Below are 13,857 nucleotides of genomic sequence, written 5' to 3'. Positions count from 1 at the left end.
AATTAATTCAGAGATTTGCAGAGTATTTATTTCTCCTTATTGTATTTTTTATCTAGTGATGTAAATAAAATTTCCGAACAGTGATTTATCAGAAACTCTAAATGCAGTCAAAAGTCGCCTACGAAATGCTGCTTGCAATAAGCAATAAATTAAATGTGAAATTTCATTTTTTTACGATCTCCTTTTTATATGCAATTTGCAAAATATTATATTATTGGTAATTTATGTTATATATTATGTGCAATTATTTGCGAAGTATTATTATATTATTGATAGATAGTTTTATTTTAATACACTATAGCAAAGTACTTATATCATACAAGTTAAATTTTATTATTTATTAGATTATGTAATTACATAAGATTTATTTCTATCATTTAAAAAAGAAGTTTTTCAAACCGTTTTGAATAAATTTTTAATAAAATGTTTTAACTTCTGGCATGATTTTTTTCATCCATAAACGATTCCTGTGAAATAATAACATCGATATCGAAATTACCGATTTCTTTTCTTATTAATGTTTGCTTAAGAGGATTCTAAAGTAGCTCCTCTTAAAGCCAAGCATTCAATTTTTATTGTGGAAAGTTCAAAGATTCTAAAAAACAAAAAAACCAAAAATATAGGTATAATATTTTTTTATGCTCTACAATATTCAAAGGTCATTAAAATCAGTGAGAATCGATTCCTTTGTTATCCAAACAACACCGAATCCACATGATATGAATCACAAACCAAACAGTTAAGTTTCATAAGAAAATTATAACAGTTGCAGACACATGTCAGTCATAGATTCGATATATATTAGACACCTTGCAAATAACTCACTATGGCCACTTTTCGATGATGTCAGGATAGTAATAGTAGATACATATTGTGTACGTTACCAAATAAATAAATGAAACAGATATTTATCAGATAGATAGCTGAATTACCGCTGTTAGGTAACACATATTTAAATGTAAGGTAACAAGTGCACCAGAAGAATTGGAGGCATCCAGAAGCGACGACCGCTCACCGTAGCGCTGATTACTGCAGAGCAAGAATAGAAATTAATATGTTTATTTATTATAATAAATATTTATTATAATAAATAAACACATTAAACCCTATTCCCAGATAGCCAAATAAGGACAATATGTTGCCACTTTGCTGTCCCTTATTCAATTTCATTATTAAAGCCAAGATGTTTCCACAAATTGTCTGTTGTTCTAATGTCACATAAAGTCTTCTAGAATTCAGCAAACTGTTGGTAAGTTGTCATTATGCATGCATAGCATCAATTTGCTGTTATTTCGATGAGTTTATTATTTCTCAATGTATAGTCTTACAATTTCGTAAACTCATGAAATCTATTTGTTCTCCCGATGCTAACTCAGTTCATATTAGATTCCAATGACAGCAAATTGTCGACAAGTTGAAAACAATACATGCAGTGCAATCAATTTTCCATATGTTAAATCTCACTTGGCTATCTGGGTTCTTGCTCATAGTGAGCGCTCCGTGTTAGCGATCGTCGCTTATATACTGATATAGATGCACATTCATTGAAATAAAAATGAAAATTGAATTTTTTTCCAAAATAATAAAAAATAAATAATAAACATATTTTAGCTTATACTGCATATATGCAATATATATAAAATAAGTGTGTGCGTACACACACACACACACATGTGTGCACGCACGCACACACATACGTAAGGCAAAGTGAGATATTTAAAAACAGGACATCTGAATAACTCACTTGCTCAAGCAACTTTTTGTTTGACACTTTTCCTTCTATTGTTAAAAACCCAAGCGAGTTATTCAAATGACCTATTTTAAATGCCCCTGTATATGCCTCTGTATACATAAGCCTAAATATAAGTTTATTTATTCATAATTATTGAAAAATTCCATTTTTCTTTTGCACTTGCACAGTTATTTTTAAAATTAATATTAAAAAATACACAAATAAAGATATTTTTAATTAGGCTTACATTGTGCATTGTGTGCATTTATATTTTATATTTTGTATAGTATAAACATATTATATTAAATATAACACTTTATGTACACTTATTGCTTATTATTATTAGGTATTGGAATTATTATATATTATATATTATATATTATATATACATTAGACTAATTTTGAAACTTGCATATTTATATAAGTCAAAATATATATATTTTTATTTTATATATTTATTTATTTTATATATTTTTATTTATTTTATGTATTTTTATGTATGATTTGAAAAAGCTAGGAATATATTAGGTGTGGGAAAAAGTCCGTGGCGTTTTTTTAATGCCATCTAACGGGAAAACAAACTTTTTCCATCTAATATTTATTTATTATTTGAATTAACGGACTTAGTTAGATAACGTGGATACGAGTGCAAACTTTGCGGAGAGTGTATGAGATTGAATAGTGAATAATAGGCGAGTATTGCGGATTATTAGATTAGAACGTGCGATTTCACGAGAGCGGGTAATAAGAAAGTCGAGAGATTGGAGGCAGAATTAGGCGATAGCTAATTGCATAGGAGGCGAATGAGAAAGCGCGGCGAAAGAGGTTATGACGGGAAAGGACTGTTGACACGGCCAGCAGGGGATCAGGTAGAGGAGTCAAAGCAAAACAAGAAGCGGGACAAAAAAGTTAATCGAGGAAAAAGCATTCGTGAATATTAGGGAAAAAGGTGAGGTGGATAGGATGAAAGAGGAATTACGAGAAATTACGGAGAGGATGATAGAAGATGAGAAAGGAAATAAGAGGCTGGTTAGAAAAAGAAATTAGAAAAATAAAAAAGGAAACATACAGCTACAAAGAAAGAGAAATCAAAAGTTTAAAGGAAGAAATGGATGAGGCAGAAGTTAGAGTGAGGGGATTGGCAGAAAAAGGCAGAGATGAAGATCAAATTTGAGCAGTTAGAAGGAGAGGTTAGGGAAAGAACAGGGAACAGTAGAAAAGAAGAGAATGATTAAGAAGAGACTAGGAGTGAAGTAAGTGGCAGAGAAAGGTACGTATACAGGAGTAGGATCAATTATTAGTGAGGAAAGGCTGATTTATAGAGAGGTCAACATATTGAAAAGATGGATAACAAATAGTGAAAAAGAGGAAAGGAGACTTTGTTATAAAGGGGATAAATATAGAAGAAGAATCTAAAGATAGAGAAAAGAAGCAGAGAAGTAGAGAGGAATGGATAAAAGAGTGGATAAAGGAAAAATTAGAAGTTGAATGTAATATAGTTGCGGTTAGAGAGAATAGCAGCGTATATGTAGTTAAAGTAGAGAGAAAAGAAGAAAAAAAGGATATCATGAAAAATAAGTAAAAAGAGGGAATATTTAGAAAATGACTTAAACTGGGAGAAAAGAAAAATCCAAGAAAAAATGAATAAAAAGGGCAAAGAAGCAAAGAGGCAAAAGAAAGGAGGTAAAAGTGGGATTAGAAAGAGTGAGAGTGGAAGGAGTATGGAAGGGATAGAGATAGAAAAAAAAGAGATAAAGAAAAATAAAGATAATGTAAGAGAGAACGAGGGAAATAATAATGCTAGGGACGGAGAAGAATTTTGACTGAGCCAAGAAGGAGAGGGGATAAACAAAAGAAAGAGGAAAAGGAAATATAAAAGGAGAAAGGTAATAAGATAAGGTAAGAAAATAAAGAAAAATAGATATAGGAGTAAAGGGGGAAGTAGAAAGGATAATAAGAGGGAGAGGATTATATTATTCTAAAATTGTGCAGAGATATAGAATAAGGACATCGATTTTTGGAGGTATGTGAAAGGTTTTGACTTCATCAGCTATGTGAGACATGAGTAGAGGAAAAGGATTGGAATAAGTTAAAGAGCAGACTGTCAAGAACATATATGGGAATCATTTTGCAAGAAGGAAAGGGAAGAGAAGTAGAACTAATGGAGGGTTTTATAATAAGGAAAAGAAACGACTGGAAGCTTCAAGGAAATAGGCTAATACAAGAAGAGAGGGAAAGAATAAGAATTATCTCGATTTATGGAGAACAAGGGGGAAAATATTTAGAGGAAAAGATGGAAAGAATACATAAGGAAAGAAAAAGAAGAAAATTTAATCATAGGAGGGAATTTGACTATAAGAATAGGGGAACTAAGAGAAAGAAGGGATAGAAAGAGATAACAAAGATAAAATAAAGGAAATAGAAGTAGGAGCTTCGTAGAATGATAAGAGATAAAGGCTTATACATTGTAAACGAAAGCATATCTGGAGAGTGGGAGAGTGAATATACATAGAAGCGAGGGGTAGCTCGGTTACAGATTACGTAATGGTAATGAAAATGTAAATGTAGGATTATAGATTTTAAAGTAGATATAAGAATGGACTCGGATCACTTGCCTTGCGCCTCAAGGAGAAGGAAGAAGAAGAAGAAGAGAATCCAATAGAAGCGGAACGAGTGGAAAGAAGAAATAATAGCCTGGGATGCAGAGGCAATTGAAAAATACCAGAATACAACAGAGGAAGAGGAGCGAAAAGAAGAAGGAACAGGAAGGAAAAAATATCGAAGAAAGCTGAGAGGAAATTAAATAAATAATATATGGTGCATTGGTAAAGAAGAGGATAAAAAGGAAGAGTAAAGGCACAAGAACTGGTAGGACAGAAGTTGTATTAAAAGTTAGAGGGAAGTAAAAAAAATGTAAAAAAAAATGTACTGAACATGGAGGAAAGAAAAAATAGGAAGGAAAGACTATTTGCAAGAGAAGAGGAGATTTAAGAAATTATTGAAGAAGAAGCAAAGAGAAAAATAGGAAGAAGAGAAGGAGGAATTAAGGAACTTAAAAAGAGAGAAATGAACATATTGAAATGTATTAATGGAGAGAGGCAGAAAGAGATTGAAAATAAGAGTAATGGAGAAATCATTTTAAAGAGCTGCTGGGTAGCGAAGAGGCTGAAAGAGAAGAAACGGCAGTGGAGGATAAAAGCACAGAAGTGGAAGAAGAAAAATTGAAGAAAGAGGAGATAAAGAAGGCATTAAGAAAAATGAAACTTAGGAAAGTTGCTGGCATCGATGGAACAACGACAGAAGCGTAGAAATATGCAGGGAAAAGGCTATGGACAAAGTTGGTATCTTTAATGAAGTTGGTATCTTTAATGAAGATGGTATGGAGAAAAGATAAGATTCCGGAAGAAAAGCATAGTAATACCTATATATAAGACCAGGTGACCAAGAAAAGGCAACAAATTATAAAGAGTTATCATCGTTATGCACAGCGTACAAATTATATATTTATACAATTATACAGAGGTGTTGAAAAATAGACTAGACAAAGAGACAGAAGAGAAAAGAATGATCCCAGAAACTCAAGGTTTCAGAAGAGGATGGTCAATGATCGATAATATCTTCGTGATAATGCATTCGTGATAATTATATAAAGGGAAGGAAGCAAGGAGAAAATGGAAAGTTTTCATGATGTTTGCGAATCTGAAAGCTGTTTTTGACAAGGACAGAGGCAAGTTATGGGACTGCTTAAGGAAGAAAGAAATAAGTGAGAGTTTGGTTAGAAGAATTGAGAAGATCTATGAGGAAACAGAGATAACGATTAGAACGAAGCTAAAAAATACTGAAAGTTTTGTAACGAAGAGAGGCGTAATGTATGATGAGTTCATTTCTTTTCAATTTGTACATCGCGGACTTAGACGAAAAATTTAGAGGCAGAGGTATAAAAGATCGGAAGAAGGTATAGATAAACAAAGGATTTGAAATCCTGTGTATCCTGTGTATTGACAAAAAATATGGAAGCCCTGCAGGATGTGATAGGAAGTTTTAGAAAATTTTTAAAGGAAAAGAAATTAGAACTATGTACAGATAAAACTAAAGTATTGATATAATAGAAGAGGAAGAGAGAAAATGGAAATATGGAAATGAGGTAAAAAGGAGATAAAGAGGTGCAGGAATTTAAGTATCTAGGCTTTATTATTTTGAATAGATGAGGCAACTGTAAAAATCACATTAAGGAATTAAGTAGAAAGGATAAACTGGCGGCAAGAAAAGTTTAGGCGAGAGGATGTGCAGGAACGATTTCAGGAGGAGATGAATCTTATTTAAATATTTAGTGCAAAGTGTTATGGCTTATAGAGTAAAACTACGGAGTTAGGAGGAGAAAAAGGAATTGGAAAAAGTTATGATGGATTATATAAGATGGATGTTTAGTTCAAATTAAGATGTGGAAGCTTAGAGGAAGATAATAAATGTTGGGTAGAAGAGCATAGGAAAAAGTATATATTCTATGATAAGAGAAAAGATAATTTAAAGCACTATGTAGAGGAATATTCGGAAATAAAAGAAAGATTTACTAAATTAGGAAAAGATAAGGAAGAAATCTTAAGGAAACTGTATGAAGAGGAGTTAGATGAAGTGAAAGGGGAAATAATAAAGAAATTATGGAAGCAGATAACGAAAAGAATAAGGGAGAAGAGGAGTTAAAAGAGAGAAAGAGTTAAAAGAAGAGAGGAAGGAAATGTATAGGGAAAGTATAGAGAGAAAAGGAAAGGTGAACTAAGGAGTAAGTGAAATATAAATATGTGATATATAATAATAATAGTGTAATAATAATAGATGGTGATAAGACTGTGTATAGAGATAACATATGTATTAATAATTGATATTGATAACATATGATATTGAATGAGAGTATATAACATTAAAAATAGATATACAATAACTATAAGAGAGAAAAGCGGATAAAGCGAAAAGAAATAAAATGAAACAAAGTAGATAAAGAAGCGAAGTCAAAGAGTTTAACCAGAAAAGTAGGAAAGGGATAAGCAAAAATGTTTATAATAATATTTATATGTGCGATAGTTTGCGGACGAGGTGAATGTATGAATGAATTAAGAATTTATGTAAACCAAGTCCCCTTCTTGGCTATAAATATACTGAAGTGTAATAAATTCTATTCTATTTATTTCTAACAGTGTAGTGAAAATCGTAACTTTTTTTTCAAAATCGCATAAAATTTTAATTTATATATATATATATTTTTTTTTAATTTTTTAGGTTTATTTAGAATGAATATATTCTATAAAAATTAAAAATATAATATTTTTTTTATTTTTTGTTTCCGGTAATAATTACAGTCGCTAGGATGTACACGAAATCATGTCATGCGGCGAAGCGCCAAATTGAATGTTTATATTTTTATTATTTATAATTTTTTTCATATAATAATTTGTACGTACTCTATAATAATTATATTAAAACGTGCAAAAAGTCTTAAAATGATAAATATTAGTCTTTCTTTTAAAAAAAATTATATTATGAAAAATCATTTTTTCGATCTTCTAATGTAGGAGGAATTACGGTAGAAATGGGCATTTGAGTTGGCTCGACACTTCTGTCGATTCTTAAGTAAATATCGATACTTCAAACGATATTCGAAAAGCGAATCGAGATTTACTTATATCAGAGATATATCGATATTATTGGATCGCATTCGTCTCGATATTCTTGTACTCTCTCTGTTCCGACTGTTCGTATACTAGTATTACTACTTATTACTTATCATAATGGCGTTTCCCAGTAGAGATCCTTGCTTTTTGCCTTTGTGGCAAAATGGGCCGTTTCCTGGTGCATTTTATCACTTTCCGGGCACCCAGAACGGCACCGGTGGATTTCAAAAATCACAGTACGTTTTAACTATAATTCACAAACATTTGTCATCCGTTTGCGGTTTTTTGTATATAACCTGTACATCTCTATGTAAATCTCGCATGTCATCTTCTCTCTTATGGAATAAATTAAATTACGAAGTGAAATTCAAAATACTTGAGTCTTTATTAGATAAATTTCCGAAATGGCATAAGGATTTGATGAGTTCTATTCTAATTCATTCTATTATTTACAGATCTCCTATAACGACTGGTACATCTGTCATTGGTATACAATTCAAAGACGGAATTATTATATCGGCGGATATCTTAGGATCTTATGGATCTCTTGCTCGTTATAGAAATCTAGAGCGTCTTATGAAAGTTAATGATAACATCATTCTTGGTGCATCTGGAGATTATGCAGATTTTCAATGCATCAAGAGTTACGTGGAAAGAAAAATGTGAGTTGTTATAATCATTCCAATTTTTTTACACGTCTTTATTTTTAAAATATTCTGTTTTGGTTTACTACATAAGATAAATTAATATTTCTGAAAATTCTATAATATAATGCCATTTGATAAGATGCTGAAGAACAGTGTCAATATAGTTATGATATATAGTTTTGATTTGACGCTTAGTATTTGATAGCTAATACTCTGTGTAGAGCCAGTATTATAATATTATGAAAAAAATTAGAAAATCACTTATTTCACTATTATCATGATGATGATGACTATTATTACATATATGTGTTAAAAGAAATCATTGTCTAAAATCCATGCAGATATGATGCAATAAAATTATAAATAATTAAATTTTTCCCTCTACTGTATTCATTTTCAAAACTTTATAAACATCCTTTGTATAAAAAAATAAATATGATTTAAGCTGATATTCATAATCCATTCTTATTTTAAGATTATTTTAAGAAATGTCTTAAAATGCTAATACTCTGTAGTTGGCTTAGAATGTCTTAAGACAATCTTAAATATTAGGATTGACAATGAATTTCAGCCTGGAAGTTGAATTTATTTAATTTCCAGCAGTTCTACTATCAGCTTAATTTAAAATTGAACACTATACAGGGTGATTTATAAATGCATATCAATATTTCAGGGATGAACATACCAAAATAAGTAAGAAACGTCATATGTTTCTAGATTTCTACATATTTTATTTATGGATGATTAAAGAAAATGTTAAGTGACTTGTGTTTTAACTGTGACTTTACTATTGCATTGCATTGATGGATATTTTTTGTAAACATTAAATGAAGTTAAGTGCAATAAGATATGCAATAGTGTTTCTTGAGGCAGACACTTCAAACATTTTGGAAGACATATGTTTATATAATGTTTTTCAACTTATTTTAGTATAACATTTTAGATTTATCTCCCGAAATATCAAATTATAAATCATCTTGTATACATCGTTTTCATGCAGTTTTTCAATATCAATTTTGATATTGATTATATATTAGTATATTTTGAAAATGAGTATCAAATGGTTATTTAATAGTTGGCCTTTTTATCCTGATACTGGATGCACATTTTCAGAATTAAAATAGATTATATGAATGATCAAAAAAGACACACTAGAGTGAAAATGCATGAAAAGGATGTAGCGTCTCCATAGCGTTTTTTGAACCAATTTTTTGAATCAAACAATCTGACGCTGGAGGTTTTATCCAACATGCATCTTTTTGAATCTTTTGAGTATTCTTCTTAAGCATATTAGACTTTTCGACGAGACACTGTTATTTTACATCAATACTTTTGTTTTAGTCTGGAAGAACAATGCTTGGATGATGGATTTAGTTTGAAGCCGAAAGCGCTGCATTGCTGGTTGACACGTGTCATGTATAACAGACGATCAAATTTTGATCCGTTTTGGAACAATTTTGTCATTGCCGGTTTGGAAGATGGACAACCGTAAGTATCCAACATATTTCTTCAACATAAGCAACTTGTCTTCAGATTTAACATAAATCATGATTTGCCTTTCAGATTTTTGGCAACTGTAGATAAACTTGGAACAGCTTACAAAGATCCTGTTATTGCGACTGGATATGGCGCTTATATGGCAACACCTATTTTGAGAAAAGCTTATGAGGAAAATAGCCAAATGAGTAAAGAAGAAGCTATTCAACTTATATACAAAGTAAATCAAGTTCTTTTCTACAGAGATGCAAGATCTTTCCCAAAGGTATCTACTAAACTATCAAAATTCGTGTATACATAATTAATAATTTTTAATTGTTAATGATTTATTTCGCTCTTTCAGTATCATTTGGGTATTGTTACAAAAGAAAAAGGAGTTGAAATACAAGGACCGATAGACATAGAAAGTTATTGGGGACCCGCAATTCTATAAAATTGTAATGTTTTCGTATTCTTTCAAAATAAGTTATAATAAAAAAAATATAGGGTGAAAGTATATATTCTTTTTTAATTGAATTTGAAAAGTTTAATTATACCTTACATATATAAGAAATAAGAAAATATTAATATTAATAACTATTAATATTAATAATTAATAATTTTCATTGTAATAATAAACATAAATTTTTCTTAATTTTTTATTTTGTTACACATAAAAATATGGATATAATATTCACAAAACTAAAACGACACATACAAATTAATTTATATATATCTTTATATACACTAAAAATAATATATATATATATATATATTCAGTGATCCTTTGTTGTATAAATAGTAATAGATACCGATCATAAATTAAAGCGACTAAAGTGTTAGTATTTCGCATCCAGTATCTGTTATTAAAATTGTGTGTTCAACTTGAGCTGTCCTAGAATCGTCGACTGTACAAACTGTCCATCCATCTTCTAGAATTATGGTCTCTGTTGTTCCTTGACTTAAAGCTGGCTCGATAGTAAATGTCATACCTGTTTTCATTCTCGCGGGAAAATTATTTGCTACAAAAGAGAAAAAATAAGCATCGAAATATATAGTGACGATTTGACATATTTACAGTACATAACAATTTATTCTGAGATCAAGGAATATTTTAAGTAGAAATTATTTTATAAAAACGACTCAGATAATTTCTTATTGATCATCTGCATCGACATATAGTACTGCAGAGCATTAGCATCAAATCCATCAATCTTGACAGACCTAGAAAGAGAGTTCGATTGATAGGACAACAGAAAGAAAGTTCCGTGTCCAAACATTTACCTTTCTCTTTCCAGATCCGCAAGACAAAAGATCGAAGACATTTCGCCACATGCTCCATCCAGTACATATTGTCCAGTATATGTTGATAGTTATCTATATGTTAACGTGCATTAATGTTAGCGAAATATTTTCATTTGTACCGAAATGACAAATATCTGGAGCACCATGAAAGTAAGTTCCAATACCATGACCCAAAATTGCGGGTATTACATTCAAATTGTGTTCATTTGCTGTCTTTTCTATCACATTACCTAGAAAGAAATAGAAAGATTTTACAGTGCCGAAAATAATATACAGATAAGTTCATATTTTAATGATATACGTATTATTACCAATATTACAAAAATGTTCGTTTGGTTTGCATATTTCAATAGCTGACTTTAAGCATAATTCTGTGACTGTTATTAATTGTTTGCCTTTTGAGTCTACTTCACCCACTTGAAACATAGCTGAACAATCGCCATGATAACCATTAAGATATACCTACTTAAACAAAAAATATTAATTTTTTAAAGAACTTATAACATTTTATCGACTAGAAAAAAGATTTCATTTTCTTTTAAAAAATAAAGCTACTTACTGTTATATCAACATTGAGTATATCACCTTCTTGTAAAGGCCTATTGTCTGGAATACCATGGCAAGCGATGTTATTAACACTTGTACATATAGATTTGGGAAAGCCATGGTAGTTGAGTGGACTGGGATAAGCTCCATTACCAATGATCATATCATGTACTTGTTTGTCGAGAAAATCAGTTGTAATACCTGGCTAGCATATATTAATTTTATTTTATATTTAGTTTATTATAATATTTAATGCATATATAGATATGCATTAAATATTATAATAAATACATGTATCTGAAAGCTATTAATAATTCCTGGGGATACATTCCAAAAACCAAAAAGAAAAAAAATATATATATATATATATATGAGTTACTCTTAAAATATTATTTCTTAATTATATGTTGATTTTCAACATATATATAACAATCCTTACACAGATTTTAATTGCTTAGTGAACAATAAATTTATATGGATAATATAGATAACTCTTCTTATTCGGTTTATGAAACTTGCGATCCCAAAGGCTTGTGCATATCTTTCAGATATCAGTATAGAACTCCAGATTCGCCACCATTCATCTTCTAAAAATTTGTTTATGATTTTAAATTGATAAGCGAGGCAATATGAATCTGGACTTTTATATAATCTGTAGGAAATAATTCACCTCAATTAATGCACTAGCTTGACGCAAAATACTACTAGCAAGTTTACAACTGTGCCTCATACATTCTATTTGATATTCATCTTTGATCTCAGGCATTGCTGGCCCTTTTTTGGGTATCATAGACTGACTGTAGGATGGCTGGGGTATGTATGTAGGTATAGTATTTTTTTCAGAAACTACCCAAGGCTGGACTATAGCATATTTTCCAAAAGAATTATCGGATTCATTACGGATATCAACAAATCTACGATTTTCTTCAAACTAGAATAAATAACATATTTTTAAAATAATTCAATGTTTCTCTCGATAGATATATTAGATTTCACACATAATGAGCATGTTGTATCATTTTATTTTTGTTCACCGAATATTAAAGAAGGATAAAATAATATATTATAAGTATCATGTGTGAAATGGAATGCATTCAATAGCTGTGTTCCAAAATTTACTGCCAATCCTTAAAATCTATAATGCATTTAACATAAACTATAGATTTTTAATATCGGTAGTAAATTTTAGAACACAACCAATATCTCTTACAACAGTGTTGTTCAAAATTTGTAATTCTAGGTTATTTTGTATCAACATTTATGCTTATTGTCTTTTCTTTTTTATCGTTAGCAAGAATTATAAATCTACAAATCTTGAACAATATTGTCTTATATTATCTGATTAAACTAATTATTAGTCTGACCTAATAAATATATATTTTTTTAAATTTATAGATAAAAACAGATATACCTTTGACATGATGGGCTTGAGAAAGTTCAAAAGGTATGTTTTAGAGAATTGTATCATTTGAACAATACCCTTGGTTGAGCGCATGTTCTGCGATATTTTTGGATAATTCTTATATATCTCCTGAGTAATTTCTCGACCTCTCTTATAAAAGTTTCAAAGTGCCAAATTGTTATCGATCCATAAATCGAACTAGTCTCCTCGGGGTCACAGACAGAGTCGCTTTTCCAATGGAAATTAGTTTATTTTCTCTTGGCTATACTATCGCTCACCAGTGCAACAAACAGTATAATGTATTTCTTTGGTTGATAGGCTATCAGAGAGAAACCTTAAATGGCATTCTATGGCTGTGATCAAAGTCTCGCTGCAAATGCTTTGAAGCATTTGATGGACTAATTAGAAGAAAGAATTTTACAAACTAACTAATTAAAAAACGCTTCAAAACGTTTGCAGCATCTCGTTGATGATGACCGTACCCTTATATCATAGATTCCCAACGTGATCGTTATCCCTTAACGACCCTCTAGATCTCAGCGCCAACCGGAAGGATGATAACACTAGCCTAGTTTCCATCGAGAGTTTAAATCGGATCAGAATGTAAAAACCAACTAACTACAGTCGAGTATTCCCCTGCCATACGATTGTAATAGAGGAATACTCGACTGTAGTTGGTCTAACTCAAACATTCCAGCATTATGGGTTATGGCAAAAAATTTTTTATTGCATTTCTCTCATTCTAATTAGTGAATTTACTTTACACCAAAGTTATAACATTGATGTTATGAAACTGGCCAATCACAGTCATTCTATTCTTTAAAGGAATAGCTATGATTGGCCAGTTTCATGATATTGATGTTATAACTTCGGCGTAAAGTGTGCCAGTGTGTAAGGATATATCCACACAAACTTACATGACCGTATAACATATGCATAAAGAAAATTATCCAATCATATTCTATATGTGTCTTCATATGAGAAATGCAATTGGATAATTTTCTTTACAGTTAAGTGAACGTTATTGATGTATTCTTCCAGATTTAAAATGCTGATTGGATAATCTAAAAGGATACACCAATA

The 13,857-nt window shown here is 30.5% G+C and overlaps 3 protein-coding genes across 3 annotated transcripts in view; 2 read left to right on the top strand and 1 right to left on the bottom strand.

Annotated features, from left to right (window-relative positions):
* Window positions 1-5,040, top strand: part of LOC105627001 (probable chitinase 2) — a 26,434-nt gene extending 21,394 nt beyond the window's left edge. The window contains exons 9-10 of the mRNA XM_012208284.1: window positions 4,321-4,439; window positions 4,877-5,040. Of these exons, the coding sequence (XP_012063674.1) occupies window positions 4,321-4,439; window positions 4,877-5,040 (283 nt within the window). The remainder of the gene's footprint in view (window positions 1-4,320; window positions 4,440-4,876) is intronic.
* A 2,475-nt stretch (window positions 5,041-7,515) lies between these two features.
* LOC105626940 (proteasome subunit beta type-4) lies at window positions 7,516-9,975 on the top strand. Its single transcript, XM_012208231.1, has 5 exons — window positions 7,516-7,634; window positions 7,854-8,060; window positions 9,387-9,533; window positions 9,609-9,807; window positions 9,886-9,975. The coding sequence occupies exons 1-5, from the start codon at window positions 7,516-7,518 to the stop codon at window positions 9,973-9,975; spliced, it is 762 nt and encodes a 253-aa protein (XP_012063621.1).
* A 191-nt stretch (window positions 9,976-10,166) lies between these two features.
* LOC105626939 (methionine aminopeptidase 1D, chloroplastic/mitochondrial) lies at window positions 10,167-12,867 on the bottom strand. Its single transcript, XM_012208230.1, has 6 exons — window positions 12,784-12,867; window positions 12,043-12,303; window positions 11,386-11,577; window positions 11,138-11,288; window positions 10,946-11,056; window positions 10,167-10,543 (listed from the first exon to the last, which is right to left on the bottom strand). Exons 1-6 carry the CDS (start codon window positions 12,865-12,867, stop codon window positions 10,353-10,355), a joined length of 990 nt encoding a protein of 329 aa, XP_012063620.1. The 3' UTR covers window positions 10,167-10,352.
* Between the last annotated feature and the right edge of the window lie 990 nt (window positions 12,868-13,857).

The sequence above is a fragment of the Atta cephalotes genome (assembly GCF_000143395.1).
Source record: "Atta cephalotes unplaced genomic scaffold scaffold00007, whole genome shotgun sequence".
In the NCBI taxonomy this organism is placed as follows: Eukaryota; Metazoa; Arthropoda; class Insecta; order Hymenoptera; family Formicidae; genus Atta; species Atta cephalotes.
This window is presented reverse-complemented; position numbering and strand designations above follow the sequence as displayed.

Bases quoted from the DNA above. Each gene is read 5' to 3' on its own strand.
- LOC105626940 (XM_012208231.1), top strand. From the start codon at position 7,516: ATGGCGTTTCCCAGTAGAGATCCTTGCTTTTTGCCTTTGTGGCAAAAT. The intron at 7,635-7,853 runs GTACGTTTTAAC...TATTATTTACAG, and splicing joins GGTGGATTTCAAAAATCACA to ATCTCCTATAACGACTGGTA. The intron at 8,061-9,386 runs GTGAGTTGTTAT...CTTTTGTTTTAG, and splicing joins AGTTACGTGGAAAGAAAAAT to TCTGGAAGAACAATGCTTGG.
- LOC105626939 (XM_012208230.1), bottom strand. From the start codon at position 12,867: ATGCGCTCAACCAAGGGTATTGTTCAAATGATACAATTCTCTAAAACA. The intron at 12,304-12,783 runs GTATATCTGTTT...TATTTATTCTAG, and splicing joins TCAAGCCCATCATGTCAAAG to TTTGAAGAAAATCGTAGATT. The intron at 10,544-10,945 runs GTACAAATGAAA...TCTCTTTTGTAG, and splicing joins TCCAGATATTTGTCATTTCG to CAAATAATTTTCCCGCGAGA.